The sequence below is a fragment of the Peromyscus maniculatus genome, chromosome 3, assembly GCF_049852395.1.
Source record: "Peromyscus maniculatus bairdii isolate BWxNUB_F1_BW_parent chromosome 3, HU_Pman_BW_mat_3.1, whole genome shotgun sequence".
Classification (NCBI taxonomy): Eukaryota; Metazoa; Chordata; class Mammalia; order Rodentia; family Cricetidae; genus Peromyscus; species Peromyscus maniculatus.
This window is the reverse complement of record NC_134854.1, coordinates 161,807,268-161,830,346: the sequence shown is the minus strand read 5'-3', so window position 1 is coordinate 161,830,346 and position 23,079 is coordinate 161,807,268. Positions and strand designations below refer to the sequence as shown.

The window sequence follows — 23,079 nt, the reverse complement described above, 5'->3', positions numbered from 1 at the left end:
GTGCAGCTAGAATGGTCCCTTAAGTATTTATGTGAGGCTTCCTTCTGGAATTACCATCCTGGCTCCTCACTTGCTGATGCTGACACTAAAGTTGCCGTTTTCACTTTGAAGGTTTCTGTTTGTGGCACAGAATCTCCCAATACTCAAACTCTTGACTTTCCTTACATCTCCCTGGCAATCTCATCAACATCATATGGCATTCTCTGTCTCAGCCCTTTAGAGTAATTCCTGAAACAACACCCATCCCATGAATATTGTGTTGCATTCACATCAGGTCTTCCTGTAACATACTTACCCTATAGGTTTTAAAGAGATGCTACAAAGAAAACTCATATACACCCAGACATGTCCCAGTTCAGACAGTTACTCAAATACTTTTTCATTCATTGTTCCCTCTACTCACTTCAGGAGGTTTACCTAACATCTAAAGCTTGGCCAGCTCTGCTGGTCCCATCTCTATTAAGTAATACTAATTCTACTAGACAGAAAGAACTACCAAAATCCCATTACATTTTATTTATTTACTGGTCTTTCGTTCTACCAGAGGCCTTATATCGGAATTACAAAAATTGTTCTATTTATTTCTCAATATATATTTTATTATTTTTAGTCATATATATGATTATGGGTCTGTAGGGGTGGTGTATGCATATGTGTATCAGGTCCTACAGCACCAGGGGTTTCAGATTAACTGTAGCTGAAATTACAGGGAGCTGTGAGACACCTGACATGGATACTAAGAATGGGTCCTCTGCAAGAACAGTACATGCTCTTAACCACTGAGCCATCTCCCCACACCCCAACAATTTCTCTATTTCAAGCCATGACCACCATGTACTTACTTAGAGTAAGTTTGCAAACCATGCTAAATGAAACCAAACTGAGACAAGATTTCACCAAGAGCTTGGAGGGTTAGTGAACTATTAAAGAACAAGCATTCAGATGAAGCCTGCTTGGAATTCCCTTTGAAAAATCGAACTATTTGAGAATATTATATCCTTTTTTAAAAGACAGAAAGAGAAGAAGGGACTAATGCTCTGCTGAACGCTTCTGGTCTTTTATGGTAGCAATGTAGTGAGAAATTAGAATTAGGCCAGGAGTGCTACCTGGTGCTGCACTTTTCCTTCGGGGATTTCTAAAGAATGAAGGGTTCACCGTGAACTCTTATTCCTTGTTAGTGGGCATTGTTCTTTGACAGTTTCACTTAACTGGAAGACACAAAGTGGGATGAAGGTGTGCGACACTGAGAAGAGTCGCTCTGCTGACTGAAAGGCACCAGAGCCCTTGCTGTGAGTGATACAATTCCCTGGGGCACAGGCTGATTCCTGTGGTTGTCAGAACTAGGAAGGGTTCTAATGTCATCTAACTTGTATGGAATTTCTGAAAACACTTTTGAGTATATAACTCCAGGCTTTTATAATTATATAAAACACCTAGAATATACTTTGCTTGATTCTGAGTTTTCTTTTATTCTTACAATTTATGGCAGCATGCTTTCAGGAGTTTATTTTTTTATGATTAACATGATGTGACCAAGCCCAACTTTAATATAAATTATAGTACAATGAGCCATAGAGAGAAATATACTTTAAAAAAAATGTATATATTTTACTATGTTCTTTTGACAGTACATGTCTTCAACAAGTTTGGCTATTTTAAACATGAAAGCATTTGGACAGTGATAATCAGAAATTATGGACTTATTTATGCTGTTTACTTATTAACTATTTTAATAAATTTTTTAAATTTGTGATTATGTGTATTGTGCAGGTTTATGTGTGTGAATAGCCCTGGGGCCCAGAGACATTGGATTCCCTGGAGTTGGAGTTACAGGCATTTTTGATTCACCCAGTGGGGTTGCTAGGAACCATATTCAGGTCCTCGGCAAGATCCGTTCTTTCTCTTGATCACTGAGCCATATCTCAGTCCTATTTCCTTTAATTGCTAGTTTGCAATCATAAAGAATTTATTCTGTTAATCTCAACAACTCATTACCCACAGAAATTTTGCAGGAAATTGTGACTTAAGATACTATAAATGTGAACAGATAGAGAAGTGCCAGAGAAAATGGAAGATGAGAAAAAAACCAGGAGACAAAGTCTTTTGGATAATTCTGATTCAAAGGAGTTTGTGTATATTAGTTATTCATCCAGCTGGTACAGAAAAAAGGATCACAGCCTCTATAAAAATAGATTCACATTATTATCTCAGTTTTTCACTACATCACTGCTATTTAAGACTATGTACTCATTAAGATATTTTACCTAAACATGTTCAATAGAAATATTTAATAAAAGTTTTTGTTTTTTAAAAATATTAAATAAACATTGGTTGAAGTAAAAAAAAATCACAGCTTCTAAGAGGAGAATTGAAACCATCCATTGACTTGACTTCATTTTCTCAGTGACCTACATGAACAGTTATCCACACACATAGTGGTGATACAGGTACACATAGCTAACGGAAACACAACCAGGAACAGCCCACACTTGACAATGAGCAGACACATACTGCACAGTACATTCATATACATGAGTCCAGAGCTAAGAATTTCCACCCACATACTTATTTTTGGTCAGGTTTACATTCAGGTAAATAGCAAAATACATTTTCTACATCTTTACAAAATATACTTGGAAGAAAAAGAATATTCTGAGTGTGAAACACAGCCTTTATTCTGTCAGGCAATGTAATTATGGAAGAAAAACATATCCACATTGTCTAATTAGGTCATTAAAAAGCTTAAATGCGTCATGGAAGCTTTTTCCTTTGCCTAAGACATAAAATGAGACAATGAAAACAGTCTGGTAATATAGAAAGGTCTAGAATTTGTTTCTTTTCAAAAATAATAGGTCCTTTCATCTTTCTTTTTCCTTAGACAAAGACAATTAATTTAGAGACAAAATCTTCTAATTAGTTCAGAGTTTGCCCTGATTATATTTCAGAATATTTAACCAGAAACAGGAAGATAGAGGAGGGGAGAAAGAAAATACACAGAAAATTATCAAAGGAAGTGAATGAAATCAAGAGAGTGGGCTGTTGATCAAAATGCATTCTGCAGAGTCGAGATGAATATAAAGTTCACATTCACATAAACACAAAGCAATTTGGGAAACCAGGAAAGTCTCCGGAGGAAAAGACTGACATCTGCCTGTAGGCCTTGAAATCCAGACTTTAATTATGGCTAACTTAAATAAAAACAAATGGCATGATTATTTTGCCTCTTCCTCCGTCTGCTGATTATTATTTCTTGAATTTCACAGAATCTCATTCTTCAAAGCATTAAGAAACAGAACCTGGAAAAATGAAAGAGAGGACATTTACCTGGGATCCTCGTGGTCCTCTTTTGTGGTCCCATTCTGAATGACCCATAAGCTGTGAAGACAAGAAGGTAATTGTGGTAAATGCATATTTTGTGTCACCAATATTTTTAGTTTTGATTTGAAAGAATAATTAAGCTGCTAAAATCTGTGTTCTAATAGGAATAGTATCAAGTAAACACCATGAGTAAATTGACATGAAGGAATAAATTGTCTTGATAGCTAGCATTTCAAACCATACTGGTAACAAAGGTATCTGAATATCTCTGGTAGGAAGTATCTGCTATGTATGGCTCTACTATTCTTTGCCAGGGAAATTCTAGACACGTGTCAAATTGTGCAAAGCTTCATTTTCATGTCAGTAAGCCTGTAGTCACCCAGGGAAATAAACACCATAAGTCACGCAATAAGGCTGTGTGATACACTGTCAGAAAGAGGAAGCAGAAGACTGATTTTATTTTTAGTAATTTTCAACTATACATACATACATATATATAATTATGCAAATCTGTTGTCCTTAAAAATGAATACCCTTTCAAGGCTGGAGAGATGGCTTATCGGTTGAGAGAACTTGCTGCTTTTAAGAAGAACTCAGGTTCAGTTCCAGCACCCCTGTGGTAGCTCACAATCAAGTGTCCTAAACTCTAGTTCCAGGGGATCTGATGAACATCCAAGGGCACCAGGCAAATATGTGGTACACAGACATACATGCAGAAAAAATAATCATACACATGAAACAGAAATAAAAATAAGTCTTAAAAAGGGATACCATTTGAACTAAGTAAATCAAAATATGAAACTCCAGTAACAGTGATATGTTAAAATCTGTCATCTAACAGAAGACAAGTCAGCCAGTAGTTATAGTATGAGAACAAAACAGAGTGCAATTAAAATTCTACTTTAAAATCTTTGACAAGAGTTAAATAAAAAATCCTTGTGATATGATCACCCAAAAATAAACCAAGGTAATTTATGCTACTCATTTTACAAGACATAGTTGGCCATTGCACTCAGCAGAGTCATTGTAATGATTTAATTATAGTTTGGCTAGCACATAATTTGGGCAAAATTATCCAACTAACCATTATGCAAAATTAAATGTTCACACAGTTCATATTTCTTTAATGCTTTAATTTTTTTAATTTTTGATTTATGGGCATTGCCTTTTCTGGTAAATGCTCATTAATTCTAATTTAAAGTTGCTGATGAGGTTCACAAATACTAATCAATCAATCAAATAATTAGTATGGTTTATACATATTTAAATTAGAGCCATTTAATTACTTATTCTCTAGAACTATCCAAAACAATTCTTGATACATTTCAATTGTCAGCCTCTTTGTGGCCTTGAGATTGCCCTATACTAACAGCAGGAAGGTGAGGAGCTATGTACAGAAAGTTCAGTGACATGATGAAGTGAGCTCTGGGTGGTGCTGAAATGATTTAGTAAAGTGTTTGGGAAAGACTACCTTACAGGAGACTGACTCACATGGTCATCACCTGCCGTACTAATCATTTCAAGCCAGCAGGGTTAGAATAACTTGGCAAAGTCTGCTACACATGGCAATCGCAGTAAACATGGGCAAACTAATTTTCTAAATGAAAATTATAATCTATATTCCATGGATTAAAGAGAGAATATTTGCTTGTGACATCAGGTCAAGAAGGCAATGATTTTCTCAGACCAGAAAGAAAATCATGAAATGTCTCCTCTCTCCTGTCACTAATATCTTACATATGTTGATGTTTTAAGACCAAGAATAATGTTATTTCAAATGTATACTGATTTGAGTCATCATGTGTAATAGAAAAGATCAACTCAATACTTTGTAAATGAGAGTTTTTAAAAATACTGCAAAAAACTCACTGTCTCAATTTGGCCTTTTCTTAAAAAAAAAAAAAAGTATAATTTGCCAAGTATGTTATATATCAGAGGCAGCAAATTCTCAGCCTCATATGATAAACTAATGAGAGAACATTACTGTAAATGAATTCTATTTTATTCTATTATGAATATGTATATGACTTGTTATATTTAAAAGGTATGAGCTGACCAAGAATGTGATTTGTTAGTTTAAAGATTTATATATTTTTATTTTATGTGTGTGCCTGCATTAGCTTATGCATGCCATGTGCATACAGAAGGCTGCAGGGGCACAGTGTGTCAGATCCCGTGGAACATTAGTTACAGATGGTTGTCAGCTGCCTGTGTGTGCCGGGAGCCATATCCGGGCCCTCTACAAGAACATTGGTTAACTGCTGAGCCATCTCACCAACCTCTGACTGTTATATATAGGCAATTGCTACTATTTTCAACGCCATCGAAAGTTACATGTAGCATTCTATAGCATATGCAAAATATAAATGAAAAGCAATTAATTATGAATATGATAAATGAGATACAGGAAAGTTCTCTAAATAAGGAGGGTATCAAAGAAAATTAACTGGACATTTCCCCTTATGGGTTTAAAGCTTAACCCTTAAATTATATTTTTAATGAAAATAATTTGAGCTCAAATTACCATTTATTATTTCAGTGTTGAGTTCATGGGTTTTTATTACAGTATTTTCTTTGATGGGTTTTAATGCAGAAGCAGTAGCAAATACTCCTGGAAAAACAGAACCACAGGGCAAAACATTTTAGGAAGTGCTTAGATGTTCTGCAGCCCATTTGCCAGGCTAGTGATTGTGAGAAAATATTGCTAAAACAAATATTAAGGAAGACAGCATGCATACGAAATCCCATGGTTATTCTATCAACAAGAAAGTCAGATAGTCGTTTGATCAATCTGATAGATTTAGTGTCACCTCACAGATGATCAAAGCAGTCAGGGGATTAGTTAAAAAAAAAAAAAAACATTTATGGGCCAAGGACAACAAGGAACAGAAGTAGAAACTGGACATTTTTCTTCTTTCAATCTATCCCATGTGGACTCAACCTTTGAGATCAATGAAAAGCAGCAGGGTACCTAAGCAATTCTGGAAAAACTATCCGAAAGTATTAACTGCTTTTGAGATAGTCCTTTAAAAGAGGAATGTGTGCTACTTTATGATATGTTAAATATAAGAGAAAGAGATGAGCCCTGGAAAATACATAAGCTCTGAGGATGCAGACATGTTCTAGTTAAGAGTACATAGCTACTTAACTCAGAAAGAGAAAACTGATTCCCTGTCACCATCTATTAAAGTTTCCCCTGTGATTTCTCCTTGGAGGAGTGACATTTTGATAAGTATCTTACCGAAAGTTTGATGACATAGGTCATCAAGGTTAAGCCTACACATGGCAGGCAAAAATCTCTCCATAGAATGAAGAATTCCTGAGGAGGGGATGGGGGAGTCCCTTGTGTCTTTTTTCAGTTTTCATGAACCACGATGAGCAAAATAAAGATACTTAAATTTTTTCCTGGTGGACAAGCTACATGTTCTTCAAGAGAGACCAGTCTGTCACATGAAGCATTTAGAACATCCTGACCTTTTTGACATGGAGTCATTTTCATCATTACAGAATAATTCCTCCTTCTCTCCACCTTATTTTCGATAATAAATTTCTGCATCACAGTCTTCAGCCTAGCAGTATGTTGCACAACACTGCCTTCCAAGGAAAACAAAACCACTGCCAAGCACAGAATTCAAGAAGTTCACAGGAGTAGCAAAGGCGGCAACAGGGAAACAGGAAGGTTCTGTCTGAGCGCAGATATTTTTAAGTGTGCCGTGAGAAATGACAAGAGCTAGCATGAGGTTTCCTTAGGTAAGATGCTTTCAGTTGATGGTGACCGAGTTTCATTCTGCTGCTTTCTCCTGCTGTTTGTTTGTTTATATAAAAAGTAATGCCTTTACAGGGGCATCGTGGGAGAATTGTTAATGAAAGTCTGAAAGCTGCCTGAGAACTGCAACTCTATGGGAAAGAAGAAATTATTCCTAGTATATATTTAAAAGATATGGAGGAAAAATAATTAGCTGAGCCTCATGGTATAGGCTTATACTTGTTTGGGCTACAAGTAAGCTGAACACTTGCCTGAATGGAGTGGGATCCCTGTCTCCAAAAGAAGGTTTTAAATGGCCTGGGCTACAGCTTAGTTGGAAAGCATTTGTCTAGCATGTGCAAGGTCATATGTTCACTCCCCAGCATAGGGATCATAGCAATGATCAAAGGTGAAGGTGAAGACTCCAGTCACCAGCGTTATGTTTTATGGCACTTTAAAGAAATATGTTTTGCTTTGAGGGGAGGGTTCAGGTTTCACTTCAGGCCAGGCTAACCTAGAACTCTAGCTCAGGCTGGCTTCAATGTCATTGTGATCCTCCAGCCTCAGGCTCCTAAGTGCTGGTATTAACATTTGCTAGTCACCTTGACTGGCTTTAAGAAAACTATTCCCTTCAGGTGGTGAAAATTACTAACTAACACATTTAAAACTGCTGGCAATGGTCAAGAGACAGCTGGAACTGACCTACTCTGGTGATGGGATGGCCAAACACCCTAATAGTCATGCTAGAAACCCCATCCAATGACTGAGGAATGTGGATGCAGACATCCATGGCTAAGCCCCGGGTGGAGCGCCGGGAGTCTAATTAGTGAGAAAGAGGAGGGTTTATATGAGGGAGAATTGTTGAAACCAAGTTTGGATAAAGCACAGGGACAAATAGCCAAACGAATGGAAACACATGAACTATGAACCAAAGGCTGAGGGGCCCCCAACTGGATCAGGCCCTCTGAATAGGTGAGACAGTTGATTGACTTGATCTGTTTGGGAGGCATCTAGGCAGTGGTACCAGGTCCTGTACTCATTGCAAGAGTTGGCTGTTTGAAATCTGGGGCTTATGCAGGGATGCTTGGCTCAGTCTGGGAGGAGGGGACTGGATCTGCCTGGACTGAGTTTACCAGGTTGATCTCAATCCTTGGGGGGAGGCTTTGCCCTGAAGGAGGTGGGAATGGGGAGTGGGCTGGGGGGAAGGGAAGGGGGGCAGGAGGGGGGAGAACAAGGGAATCTGTGGCTGATATGTAGAACTGAATGGTATTGTAAAATAAAATAAAAGGAAAAAAAAGAAAAGAAAGATTACTTATATGTGGTTGGTCTATGGACATGTCTGTGGGGAACAATCTTAATTCTTGTTTGATGTAGGAAGATCCAGCCCATTGTGGGGAGCACCGTTCCCTAGGCTGGGCCCTTAACTGCATATAAAATGGGTGAATTCATTTATACAGCATGGGTGAATTCATTTCTCTCTCCTCATGAATGTAGATGTAGTGTAACCAGATGCTTCAAGTCACAGCCTGACATCCCCCAGTAATGGACTATGACCTGGAATTGTGAACTGAATAAACTCTTTCCTCCAAAAAAAAAAAAATACAAAAGTAATTTACTTAGGAGGAAGTCAGAGATGCCAAAGGGTCCACTTTTTATATTTGTTAACATTTATTCATTAAACAAATTGTCATTGTATGCCATCATGTAAGGCACTGATGTAGACACAGCTAATACCACAGTGAGAAGAGAAAAATGTAATTTTTCTTCCATGGTACTTATAATTTAGCAAAGAAAGATGTAAGACATTCACAGAAGCAGCCAGCCCACATGGCCCTGGTGCAGATGAAGAGGTTTACAGTATCCTAAGAGGATGGCGGTACAGGAACAGTGGGTAACAGCTGGGGCTGGGCACAGAGCTACATTCCTGTAAGGAAGCCAGAGAAGCCCCTTTGAAAGACGGCCTCTCCCGGAGACGTGGAGAAAGTAAGACAGGCATACTTGTACACCTGAAGGAAGAGCACATCAGACAGGATGCAGTAGGTGCATAGTCCCTGAGGCAGGAGCAAGAAGTGGTGCCTGTGAGGAGCAAGAGTGGGTCCCTAAGCTGCCATTTAGGAGGAGTAGGATTTGTGTAGTTATAGGTCTACATTTGGTAACTTACTTCATTCCAACAGAAAAGAAAAAGAAAAAACCAACCCTAGAGAACATTCTCTATAGAAGACTGAGGCACTGGGAATTCTCCTTGTCCTAAACTCTTAATTCTATAAAGAGGCACCTTCTATTAGTTGCCATATATAGCCTATTTTATTTTGCCTTGTTACATGTGCTCCAATCATTATAAAATTTGGCAGGGTATAGAGCACTTGCTCAGCACACTCAAAACGATAAGTGCTTGAGTGGGTGTGGCCTTCTCGCTCCACGTTTAGTATGATGGCCCTGAAGTTTTCAGTGTGATGTGCAAGTTCAAATTTATTTAGCCTTGGCATATTATCCCTCTGGAACATGCTTTTCAATGTCTTTTTAGGTCGGTTTTCCCACTCTAGAATTCTGTATGATGGCACGGCCACCTTGCTGGCTGCATGCGAGCGGCTACCTTGCTGGCTGTGCAAAGGCTGCCAAGCTGCAGCTCTCTGGGCTGGGGAGATATGCAACTGAGATATGCAACAGAGATATGCAACTGAGGGTTCAGACCAGGACCACTCTGTCTGCTTTACTCCTAGACGTTCCTTTCTTTGTCTACTGTTGTCAAGAGTGGGATGTCAATACCTACTGTGCTCCTCCAAACAAGGGATGATAGAAGTTTGCTTTCCATCTGACTAAGTTCAATATAAGCTAACATAATCACAGTCTCCCATACTTTGTTTCTTAGCCCTTCCTGGTTCTACATTCAAGACCTGAGATTTTGCAAGATATAATTCAGATCATGTGGAAAACAATTACTGTCATTCATTATTTAATGGCTAAACTAGGAGACATTATCAGCTGCCTTTAAGTGGACCAGATATAACTACCTGTCTGCCTCATAAACAGCCTTCATTACAACTTCTCCAGTACTCCCCTCTCCAGCCGCCAAATCAGTTCCAGGTTACAGGGTTTTATCAGTGACGCTGACTTTCTTGAAGGTTTTATAGGGGAAGCAGAGGAGTTACATTATACAGAACACAGTCAAAAGCCCTGAAAATAAGCTCCAGGGAGCACACAGCTCCTCCACACACAACTGTGCCTTGTGTCCTTTGTGACAGGGCAAAGTAGCAAGTCTTTTCAATTTACTAGTCACAGCTTTTCTTGCCTTTAGAATCTTTCCCAGGATCAAACAAATACCTTCGTGAACACTCAGTGCAATATAGTCTCTCTAATGTTCTCCTTCTTACATTGTCAGAAAAATTAACAAGAAAAAAAAGGAGTTCCTTAGAATTACCATTTAAAAAATGATGATGATGATGGTGATGATGATGATGATGATGATGATGTGTGTGTGTGTGTGTGTGTGTGTGTGTGTGTGTGTGTGTGTGTGTTTAGAAACTGGAGGTTATCTTGGGTGTTTGTCTTTAGTTACCATCCACCATTTTTGTTTTTGAGATGGGTTCTCTTATTGGCCTGAAATTCACCGCACAGCCTAGGCTGGATAATCACTGAGCTCCAGAGACCCCCTATCATTGATTCCCCAGCACCAAGATTACAAGCATGTGATACTACACTTGGGAGTGTGTGTGTGTGTGTGTGTGTGTGTGTGTGTGTGTGTGTGTGTTTTTAATGTAGGTTCCAGGGATTGAACTCAGATCCTTGTGCTTGTGTGGCAACTCCTTTACCCTCTTCAGAAAGCATTACAAACCTGAACATAGCCCACTGGAAGACTGAAATTAGTGGAGACCTATTCTTTCCACAGATAGACACAAGACCTTAACTCCACCCACCCTAAACCTCTGATCCTGACTCTTAAGTATAGCAACCGGGCAGCCAGTAGAAAGTCTCCAACATGGAGGAAGGAGGCTTCATACAGCAATTCAGATGAGCTTGAGTTTGAAATCTCAGTTGCTCTAGGGCAAGTTCTCTGTCTCTGTAAGTGTAATGAAGTTCCTACCCTTGAGTTTAGAATGTTTTAACAATTCTCCTTTGCCTCCACCCTCACAATGATGACCAACTCGCTAACCCTACATGCTGCTAGATCTTAGAAATACCAGTGAAGTGACATCTGGAATTTGCATAACATTTATACTATGTGTGCATTGATAATTCTCAGTGCAGGTACTGTCACTGATATATCATCATAACCAACTCAACAGTTCTTTTCTATAAGATAGTTCAGGAAAACTTGGCAGTGAGATGAAAAAAGCTTATGATTCTGAATAAGGAAATTCCACTAGTGATATTTTAGCCCACACTGGTTATTAAAGTCTGGGGAAGTCAGTCTTCAAGGAAGGAGATTTAATTTAAACATTCCACAGAACCTTTCTTTCTGCTTAAAGAAAGATCAACATTTTTCTAAAAAAAAATAGATTTTCAACAATCTGTTTTGTGGTTTTCTGAGTATTTTTCTTATTATTTATTCATTCATTACTAAGAGTCATATGACCCTACTTTATGAATATAAAGATGAATTCAAACAGGCAGGATGGAAGCAATTACATAGTAATTGAACTGGGACTAAAATTTAGGTCAGCTAGGTGCGAATCACGTTGTTTCTTTTCCCTACTGTTTTGCTTTTAGCATGGAATTGAGCCAGTTTGTAGCTCTGGCCCCAGGTGATCTTCTCAAAACATTTATTAGAAGATCACCTGGGGCCAGAGCTACAAACTGGCTCAACAAGCAGAAGTCTAGCTCCAGCCTTCACGTGCATTGTTTGCTGGTGGAAACTACAACCAACTGTCCAGTACAAACAGTTGGTCTGGAAACACAAGCGACAAAAGGCTGGGTTTAGCTCAGTAGTGGAGCATGCACAAGGTCCCGGGTTCAATCCCCACATGGCCACTCACACACAAAAATACCTGGGTGGGGGGAACAAACAAGTAAACCAAACAAACCATCTAAGAACCACTCCTCCCGATTCTGTGCAAATATTCTAGAACAACGCATAAGAAAACCTTGTAAGTCCTGGGCAGATAAAGCAAAACAGTTTCTTTAAAAAGAAAACATAAAAGCATTATGGCTTTTAATTTTATAAGTCCACAGGCTTTAGTTCAGTTGAAACCCAAATCACTGATCACCTCTGAGTGTGGTTGTAAATCTGTACTTTACAGTTTATTACACCATGTCTTGTATTATTTCTGCCAATTTGGATAATTATGTAGCAAACAAAAAATTGGGGGGGGGACTTTATATGCTATTTCTAAATATTTACATGCTTTAGACTGGATCCAGCTCACAGTTTTCAGTTTCTTTATGCATTTAGATTCCATTTACATAATAGCTCATGAAAGGACTATTCAAGGCTATTTTCCACAGAAAATTATAAAAACTCACTCAACCCACAGTGGCGACTTCATGAGACTAATCTATAAAAATGATCTCTTCTTAGGAAAAAAGTTAGAAAACTGGGGGAAAACAATGAAACAATGTCAGTTATGTCATAAAAAATTAAATTTAAAAAGATTTATTTTTCTTGAATTTGGATCACCTTCTTCATTAAAGATTTTGATATGTTGAATTTGGTGTAAACATCATATAATTCTTTTGAATTCAGTAATTACAATTAGTAAGTCAAATAACTTACATCTGTGGCTATAACCATATGTGTATGTGTATGGTTGGTTATATATAGGTATATATGTGTGTATATGTATATATATGTAAATAGTGTGTATACAAACAGTTGTTAATATATAACTTACCTTTAACTATGTAAAATATATAAAACAACTTCATTTCAAGCTATCTGAGGAAATTCTCTAGGCTACCATGTTAAGAAACACTCTTAAAAATAATTTTAAAAGAAACAGCATGACTTTTAAAATAAAACTGTAAGTCATATGAATTACATCACTGAACTCATTTTAAAGCCTATTAAGCGGAGACAGCTGCTGAATTCACCTTTATGTGGCTTTGAAACATGAACCCTGAATGTGACTGTGGGCTCCCATAATATTGGGGTGACTCTTGGCATGACTACCTGTATTTCTTTTGAAAACTGTAAAAGGGGAGTGGTCACATGATGCTCTGGTTAACATATACTGCAAATGTCCAAGGTCCCATCATCAGAGGATACAAATTTTTCAAGATTTTGCAGGATAGTCAGGACCTCACAAGCCTGCTCAGGCTGAGCAGTGATTTCACTATTATTGATCTCAGTTTTTGCAAAATCGACATGCTTAAACAGTTCATTAGAATCACACACATATATGCATGCATGCACAGACACACACACACACACACACACACACACACACACACACACACACACACACCTTAGGATAACCCAGTTCATAACTTAGTATATAAAGAGATTTTTATCTTTGAAAGATGGTCAGAGGCAGCTCTGAGAAACTAGGGCTATTTATCCAACTCACAAGTCACCATCAGGAAATGCTTTTTAAAACTGAGCTCATTGAATTGGTGGATATCTTATTTGCAGTCACTTTCCACAAACTTCACAATCCAGGCTCTGTTATGTAAGGCACTGCACATGTTATAGTGTTGTCCATTGAATCTTCACAGCGCTGCATCACAGGAGAGTGTGAGGCGGTTGAATGTCTTGCCCAGTAAGCGCTGGTTTTAGTCTTACCAGAGCTGTGACTCTGAAAAGGTTGTTTTTCCTACATTCAGTTTTCTCATTTATAAAATGGAGGTATCGAGAAGGCTCAGTGGCTAAAGGTGCTTGCTACCAAACCAACCAACCTAAGTTCCATCAGCAGAATCCACACGGTGGAAAGAGATGGCATTGCTTTTCTGTTCTTTTTTCTTTTTTTCTTTTTTTTTTTTTTTTTTTTTTGCGTGTGTGTGTGTGTGTGTGTGTGTGTGTGTGTGTGTATGCATGCAAGTGCCTGTCATGCAGGCATATAGGCATGTTCTCATGTGTACAAGTGTACATGCATGTGTATGCCTGTGTATATGGAGGCCTAAGGATGATGGGGAAGTTTCACTTGATTACGCTTCCACCGTATTCACTATGGTATGATCTCTCAGTCAAACCCAGAGCTCACCAATACAGCTAGTCTCTCTAACCGACTTGCTCTCGGGGTCCTGTCTCTGCTTTCCTTGGATTTAATTATAGATGGGCCACCATGTACACCCAGCATTTCTGTAGGTTTTGTGGATCTGAACTCCGGGCCACTTGACTGAGCGACCCACACATGAATGGCAAAGCCATCTTCTCAGGCCCCATTCTGATACTTTAGCACTGCTGCGCATTCTCGTTCCTCATTTTTCATTTCTGATAGCATCTCATCAGGGACACTCTCCATAACTCTCTTGCGATCTATCTACCCATCTAACTATCCCCTTATCTAATACCAACAAGCATGGAGCATTTGCCCTGAGCCAGGCTTGGTACTGGGAGTACACAGAAGTTCAGTATAACCTGCGCCTTCCCTGCCATTCCTCACACATGACTACATATGTTTCTGGCTGTCACTGGATCTTTCAGGACTACCTCTTGTCTGTCTCCCACTGAAATCACGGGGTTCGGAATAGAAATCTAGTCAGTGTGTGTTGTGTGCACTGAGATGGGCACATGTTGAGACACACAACATAGACTCACACAGAGGATAAGTGATTCATTGACACAAGAGAAAACTGAACAGTGGGAGTCAAACACCACACATACACACATGACACACATACACACACAGAAACAGAGACGGAGAGGCAGACACAGAGAAAATGGGTTAATCTGAAAGCTGTACTACTGTGTAACTTCCACAGTCATACCTGTGAAATTTAAGTCCTAAATTTCACTCTGCTGAGGAGGAGTGTCTTGGTACAGAAAAGCATCTTGAGACATACATATGTATATAAAACTATGATAAATAACATGTCTACTACTTTTGTTTTAGTCCTTTTGTGGCTCTCGGATGCAAAGAGAGCTCGAGTATAGTACAAACAGCTTTATGATGCTCTGCTCAAACTGGGAATTGTCTGCCTGCCTTCTTTGGTCTCAGTAATATCGTCTACTTTTCCACACTACAGGTGTCTCAACCCCAAGAGGGCCTTTATAGATGTTGATATGCATAGTTTAGAAGCTATTTTCTAGCCTCAATTTATCAGCCTCAACATATCAACATATCAGGAAGTCACGGGACACAGTTCTGGCCAATAGATATAAGCAGAAGTCACTATATGACATTTCCATGGGAACTCTTGACTAGTTGGTGTCTTGCTCTTCTCTTTGTTTTCTCCTGACTACAAATAATGTAGGATTCTAGGAGGAAGCAGTGACCTCAACACAAAGTGACCAATCAGCAAATCTAACAGCTTCTAGTAACCTAAAGTGTCACGAGGGGTCACTCTCTAAGAAGGGAGATATTGATAGTTGCCCCTGCCCTCCCAGCCCCATAATTTCTTAGGGAACAGTAGCAGTAATGGCAGATAACAAATAAATAGTGGGGAAAAAAAGCCTTGGAAATGGACAAGCAGACCCACACACATTAGCTAACCTGCATTAACTCAAAGGAAAGCAAAGCACTCTAACTGTATAACAGATCACACAGGCATAATTTACATTGTGTGTGTGTGTGTGTGTGTGTGTGTGTGTGTGTGTGTGTGTATTTGGGTGTGTATATGTGGGGGGCAGGTAGGAGGTGGGTGTATGGGTATGTGGGTGTGTGTATGCGGGTATGGGTGTGTGTGTTTGGGTGTGTATGTGGGAGGGTGGGGAAGGGGTGAGTGGGTGGGTATGTATGCCTGTGTGTGTGAGTGTGTGTGTGTGTGTGTGTGTGTGTGTGGTGTGTGTGTGTTTGGGTGTGTATGAGGGGTGTAGGGGGAGTACTGCCATTCATAGCAATTCAAGCCTATGAATTACACTGTGTGGAAGAAAAAACATATGTGTGTCTCAGTCTGCTTTAATACCACATATCTGAATCTACAGGTTTTTTAAAAAAAATAATGCAATCGCAACTTTAAAAATAGACACAATGTGTATAATGTTCCAAACCAGAGAAAACCTGCCTGAAGAACAAATGAAAATGTTTTGAATCATGTGTTACTGAACCTGGCTTTAAAATTATTTTAGAAAGAATATTTTGGGAATTTTGAGTTAACCATATTATTTTTAATACAGAATGTGACATGACCTTTAACATCATGATTTTTTAGATAGAAAATGTAAAGTAATATTTTTACACTGTCTTCCACCTTAGAAACAAAATTCACTTATCATAAATCAGCTTGTCTAATATAAGGCACAGAGAAATGATAAAATTGAGAATTTTATTATAAAAAAATTTGCAGTTTTAATGGAAAAGGAAGAGTTTCAGAGAATAGCACAGACATAAGAACTTCTAGATGGATCTTGATGATTGAGAATTTACCTTCAAATTTGACTATTGGAACAATATGTCTCCTTTTTTCAAAGATAAAAGTTAAATAGCCCCGAGAAAGAAAAGCACAAGAAATAGGAAAATATTAATAAATCATAAATGTAGCAAAGGACTTGTATTAAGAATAGTTGTAAAGAGAACACAGGACCTTAACACTTCAACAACAGGAAGCACTTCAGTTAGAAAACAGGTAAACAATGAAAGTGACCTTTCTCCAAGGATGACCCAAACCTAACAAGCACATGGAGATGTGCTCAGCCTGGATCGACTTGGGAAGTGCAAGTCAAAGCCACAGTGAAACACCACTTCACACCCTCATAGAGGATGGCTACTTTTTCAATTAGCACTCAGGAAATTGTTGGTTAGGATGTGGGAGAACAAGTACTCCCATTATTTGCTACTGGGAATGCAGTCCGGCCACTTTGGGAAAGCATTTGAGAGCTTCTCAAAATGCACAAAATAGAGTTTTCATATGATGCAGCAATGTCATCCACAAGCATATTCCCAAGACAAATGATAATTTGTCCACAAAAGCCTGAACAATAATATCCAGGGCAAACACTATTCAGAAGAACCCAGGTATAGAAATAACTATAAGTCCATCAACCGATCAATGAATGAACAAACAATGGTGCATACACACACTGAATATAGTTTGGAGACTAGAATGAGTGAAGTAATGACACACACTAGCAACAGCATGGATCGACATCCAAAGCCTTATGCTAGATGAAAGATGTCAATCAGAAAAACTGCCAATGACTCCTGTTTCAGGAAAAGTCCAGAATAAGCAAATCTGTAAGGTCAGTCAGTGAGCAGTGGACCTGAGGTGGGAGCAGGTGAAAATGAGGTGTGGAAGCTGGAGCACACAGAGTTTTACGTGGATTGATTAAAAATTGCTGTATTCGGTGACGATGTCTTTAGCTCCATGAAAATGTCAAAAGCTATTGTATTGCATGCTTTAGATGGGAATTTTGGGGGAATGTGTTATTTCAGCATTATTTCTATGTACACACAAATCTGATACTAAAAATCTCTTTAAGGACAAACATTAAATCTATCCTAACTGATTTGAATAGTACTATTGAAATGTTGGGGGAATAGAGAATTATAATTAACCTTTAAGAAGATTTATTTTTAATTATTTGTGTGCTTGTGTCTGCATGTAGGTATGTTCTCAAGAATACAGATGCCTATAGAGGCCAGAAGGTAGCTTTGGATGCCTTGAAACTAGAGTTGCAAGTGATTGTGAGCCATGTGCCCTGTGCTCTAGGACCAAAGTCATAACCTCTATAAGAGCAGTATCATTAAGCCAACCCTCCAGTCTCATAAATAACTTCTTTGTATGTAAAATGTTAAGATACTTTAGCTGTATTAATGAGCATAGATTGGCATGTCTTATTTATTTTTATACTGGTAGTGTGTGTGTGTGTGTGTGTGTGTGTGTAAGCATTATGAGCATGGGTATGCCATGGCATTCATGTTGAGGTTAAAGAAAAGCTAAAGGAGTCTGCTTCCACCATGTGGATCCTAGGGATCAAACTCAGGTCATTAGTTAGGCTTGGGGGCAAGCATGGCTACCCACTGAACAATCTCACCATTCCCAGACATCTTATTTCTAATAGAAGTGAGATGTCTGTGTGCATCTGTATTTTTCTCACTAGCTTCTCTGGAAAGCTTTAGGAATTTTTCCACTTATATTTGTTCTGCTTGCCAAGTCAAAGGGTTATGTTAAGTACTCACATTGCTTTTATTTTTGAGTTGGCTGGAGGAATTCTCCACAAAGAGATGCAATATCAACCCTTTTATGGGTTTGTTATCTTAAACTGTGGTCTGCACGGTAGCTTTTATTTTCCTTTTCCCTATGAGCAAAGCCTCTCTCCAAACATTTCAGTGTTAAGTTCAGCTTTAATGTGTACAGTTAAAACTTATTTTAATAACCTCCTCCTATCCATTTTTCAAATAATGTTTTGACCAATATATGACCTTTCACAAATGTCTTAGAGTTTCTATTCTATGATAGCCACCCATGACCAACTTGTGTAGGGAAGAGTTTTTTCAGCCTACAGATCTCAGATCACACTCCATCACTGAGGGGAGTCAAGGTCGAAAGTCAAGGCAGGAACTGAAGCTAAAATATAGAACACTACTCACTGGCTTGCTCCATATGGTTTGCTCAGTCTGCCTTCTTATACAATCTGGGATCACCTGCCCAGTGGTGGCACTGCCCTGCTACATCAATTAGCAATTAAAAATTCCCTACAGACTTGACTACAGGCCAATTAGATGGAGGTATTTTTCTCAATTAAGATTTCCCTTTCCCAGATGTCTAATTTTGTATCAAACTGACAAAAAAAAAGCATGAAAAGGTTTGTTAACAATAATCATATAAAGCTATATTGACTTTGATTTAATGTTGCTTCTGGGAAATCTAACTCAGGTTCTCATGCTTGTATAGCAAACACACTATTGACTGATGATCCTTTAATGCATATTTTTTTTAAATCTTCAATTCCATTGAGCAGTATCATTGTCATCCCTCCATCAGTGATGGAGCTACACCATACAGAGTTCTTTACTAGGTAGCACACTGAAGGGCTTAGAGACAGACTGACACAGCAAGATCTGCTTTTTAAGTGCTAACACTCACTCGCTGCTTTCTCTTGTTCCACTCAAGAATGAATAGGTGCTGGTAAATCACAGATGTGAGGACACTGAGTTCTTCACTGAGCGATAGGGGCAATGATGATGGCTGACCTAAATACGAGGCTTTTATGACTAAATTGAGTTTTAAGGTATGCACAGAATATGACCATGAGTAAGGACCAATTTGGGGTCAAGCAGTCAAGATACACAGAACATCTACATGATTTTAAAACTTCAGGATGTATTTTAAGGTAAGAAAGAAATGCAAGACACTTCAAAGTAGCAATTACACCTACAGGTTTTGTGATTTAGAAAGATGGTTTGTATGACAATAGTAGACAGTATAGTATGACAATGTTCTTGTAGAAAGAACACTGATGGCAGAAAGGACTTAGAAGATACTTGCTAAACACTGAATTTAAAAAAATAGTTCCTTATTTTTCTCTTCTAATCTCCACAAAGAAATACTTCTCATCCTTTCATAACCAATGATTTAAGGTACCAAACATTCATGATCATGACCAAGTTCTCATTTCTGCAGGGGCTTTAGCATTGAGTCAACAGGTGTAATTAATAAAAGAAAATCAAATTCGAATACATTAGCCTCACTGAAGGAGGCAGTATTCACACTTCAGAGGGTGGGGAGAATCTTTCCCCGTCTCCCTTAAAGAGGTCGTTTAAGTTTCAAATACAGCTTGGATCTCGGGATCAGGAACATGCATCTGAAGGCCTGGAGTGACTGCCAAGCATCTAGATTTCCACTTTTAATCACACGGACTAGCATGAGGGCTTCTGCCATCCAGATACTGGACTGAAAGAACGGATGTGAATTCAGATGAGAAGATGAAAACATTAATCACGCAGTGCATGTTCTTTCAGGGGGACTTAATGGAAATGCTTTGCTGTTTGGACCACTCTCACCCATCAGAGGTAGATCACATCACCTCACGGACTGGAGGGAGCCAGCAAAAGAGGAGTTGAAAGCATAGTAGGTTAAAAAAAAGTCAAGGGCAGACACTCTTTGATGATGGGCCTCTTCCTGCAGAAAACTTTCCATCCATTAACTCATTAAGTATCCCATGACTGCCACCAGCTAGACTCAAGTGGCATTAGAGAGACAAAAATAAATCAACATGAGTCTTTACCTTAACAGAATTTCTATGTGTATAGGGACACAAACTTGTAGCTGAAAAATTACAGCACTGTGCTATAGCTCTTAAAATATCTATTCCTCAATCACATAGAGGCGTGCACTCCATTTAAAACACAGTTTTAACATGGAAATGGGCTGGAGAGATGGCTCAGTAGTTAAGAGCACTTGTGCTTGCAGAAAACTACAGTTTAGTTACCAACATACACATCAGACAGCTCACAACTGCCTGTAACTGCAGGTTGAGGCCTCTTCTGGCCTCCTTGGGCACCTGCACACACGCACCAATGCATGCACACACTCAATACACACACACACACACACACACACACACACACACACACACACACCTTCATTTATGTGAAAGGAACTATACAAAGGAACTGTATGCAGAGTAACTTGGAAGATAAAACTGCTGTGGGATGTCTTTCTGTATGCTTTGAATATGTACAGCTCCCATTGGATAATAAATAAAGCTGCATTGGCCTATGGCAAGGCAGGATGGAGCCAGGTGGGAAAACCCAAAAAAGATAGCGAGAGAAGAAGGGCAGGGTCGAAGAGACACCAGCCTGCCACCAAAGGAGCAACAAGATGCCAGCAGACAGAGTAAAGCCATGGCCGCGTGGCAACATATAGATTAATAGGACTGGGTTAATTTAGGATGAAAGAGCTAGCTAGCAAGAAGCTAAAGCCATAGGTCATACAGTTTGTAATTAATATAATCCTCTGAGTAATTATTTAATAAGCTTCAGGACTGCAGGTGGAAGACATTCATCCAGGCTGCAGGGCAAAGCAGGACTGGAGAAACTTCTGGCTACATTTGGCACCCAAGGTGGTAGCAAGAATTTCCACCCAAAACTTGAGAAAGTTTTAAAAAGGGGTTATAAGATGGAGTCAAGAGCAGCTTCCTAGTTGTGTCTCTCAGGCAGGCCATGATACAGAGATGCCTGGGCATGTGCACTTGACCAGTGCTACTTACAAGAGCTACCTAGTAAGAAACCTGAGCCAATAGGCTACACATTTTGCAATCAATATTAAGCTTCTGAGTGATTATTTTTTAAGCAGCTGCAGGACCACAGGGCCAGGCCAGACTGAGAAACACGGGACCATGGGCCCGGTGTGACGGGAGAAACTTCTGGCTACATTTTGTATAAGTGGCTGTGGGACCTCAGAACTGGGTAGGACATAGGAAAACTTCCACCTGCATTTAACACCAGTTCCAAATGAGAAATCTGCATGGCAGATTCCTGCTGCAGTACACAGAGGTGTTCCAAGCCATGCAATGCACTGCATGGTGGATTTAGCTTTTGCTAGTACAAAAAAAGAAAGAAAGAAGGAAAGAAAGAAAGAAAGAAAGAAGGGAGGGAGGGAGGGAGGGAGGGAGGGAGGGAGGGAGGGAGGGAGGGAGGAAGGAAGGAAGGAAGGAAGGAAGGAAGGAAGGAAGGAAGGAAGGAAGGAAGGAAGGAAGGAAAGGAGAGAGAGAGAGAGAGAGAGAGAAAGAGAGAAAGAGAGAAAGGAAGGAAGGAAGGAAGGAAGGAAGGAAGGAAGCAAGCAAGCAAGCAAGCAAGCAAGCAAGCAAGCAAGCAAGCAAGCAAGCAAGCAAGCATGAATTCTGGGCTATATGCTGCTGGATGGAGGCATCCAGACTTGGCGGTGAGCATGGATCCCCGAGTTGGTGGTAAAAATACCTCCGCCATGTTGGGAAGCTGAGGGGGGCGGAGTCAACAGCCAGAGTCACTGTGCAGCTTAACAGTTTGAAATCTCTCCTGGTCAGAGAAGGATTATAGATTTATAATAAGACAGATTCAGATGGAACAAAACTCTAAACAGGTTACAGTGTGTGTAAAAATGTACACAGGCTTGGAAGGGAAAGGAGAGTAACTGGAGATGCCAAACCACCATCCAAGGAGCAACATGTAATGGGATGCAGGTAAAGCCACGGAACAAGTGGTGATACATAGATTAATAGTTATGGGTTGAGTTAAGTTGTAAGAGCTACCTAGTAAGAAGCATGAGCCAATAGGCTACACATTTTGCAATCAATATTAAGCTTCTGAGTGATTATTTTTTAAGCAGCTGCAGGACCACAGGGCCAGGCCAGACTGAGAAACACGGGACCATGGGCCCGGTGTGACGGGAGAAACTTCTGGCTACATTTTGTACAAGTGGCTGTGGGACCTCAGAACTGGGTAGGACATAGGAAAACTTCCACCTGCATTTAACACCAGTTCCAAATGAGAAAAGTACATCAGTGAACGGTTTAGAAAGAGGTTTCTTCACAAATAATCTGTTTTCACAATACATGCAGGAAAGGGTGGACATTTGTAGATACACAGTGTGGCATTTGGTAGACCAAGAATTGGAATACTTGCACCAAAAACTTGAATGCAATGTTGTCATGTTCATATTTATTCTTAAGAAAGATTTTGTCTAAGAAGCTAGATATAATTGGCTGGAGTCAGTGAAGGTAGACATCTGCAAAGAGAAAGGCATATTATGAAATGATTTATAATCTGGGAAAGGGAAAGGTCTAAGGAGGATTAGTATAAAGGCAGATGCCAGGAATTGAAGAGACGAGGAACGTGAGGACTCATACCTGAGGTGGAGTTTTATTTACTAAAAGGACACAAATAAAGGCTGACTCTGAAGGAATAAGATATTCCTCACAATTTGTATGTTTCCATACTGTCCTGTACATGTCCATCCAAAAAGATGCAAATTCTATGGCGAATCTGCCTTCCACTCATATA

At 39.3% G+C, this 23,079-nt stretch overlaps 1 protein-coding gene across 3 annotated transcripts in view; it reads right to left on the bottom strand.

Annotated features, from left to right (window-relative positions):
* Pde3a (phosphodiesterase 3A) overlaps nucleotides 1-23,079 on the bottom strand; it is a 275,229-nt gene that overhangs the window by 109,414 nt on the left and 142,736 nt on the right. For 2 of the 3 annotated variants that reach the window (XM_006976484.4, XM_042274252.2), the window contains exon 2: nucleotides 3,325-3,375. In XM_006976484.4, coding sequence (XP_006976546.1) covers nucleotides 3,325-3,375 — 51 coding nt within the window. Of the gene's footprint in view, nucleotides 1-3,324; nucleotides 3,376-5,842; nucleotides 5,927-23,079 lie in introns of those variants that run through there. The other variant, XM_076568189.1, reaches the window with a different exon arrangement.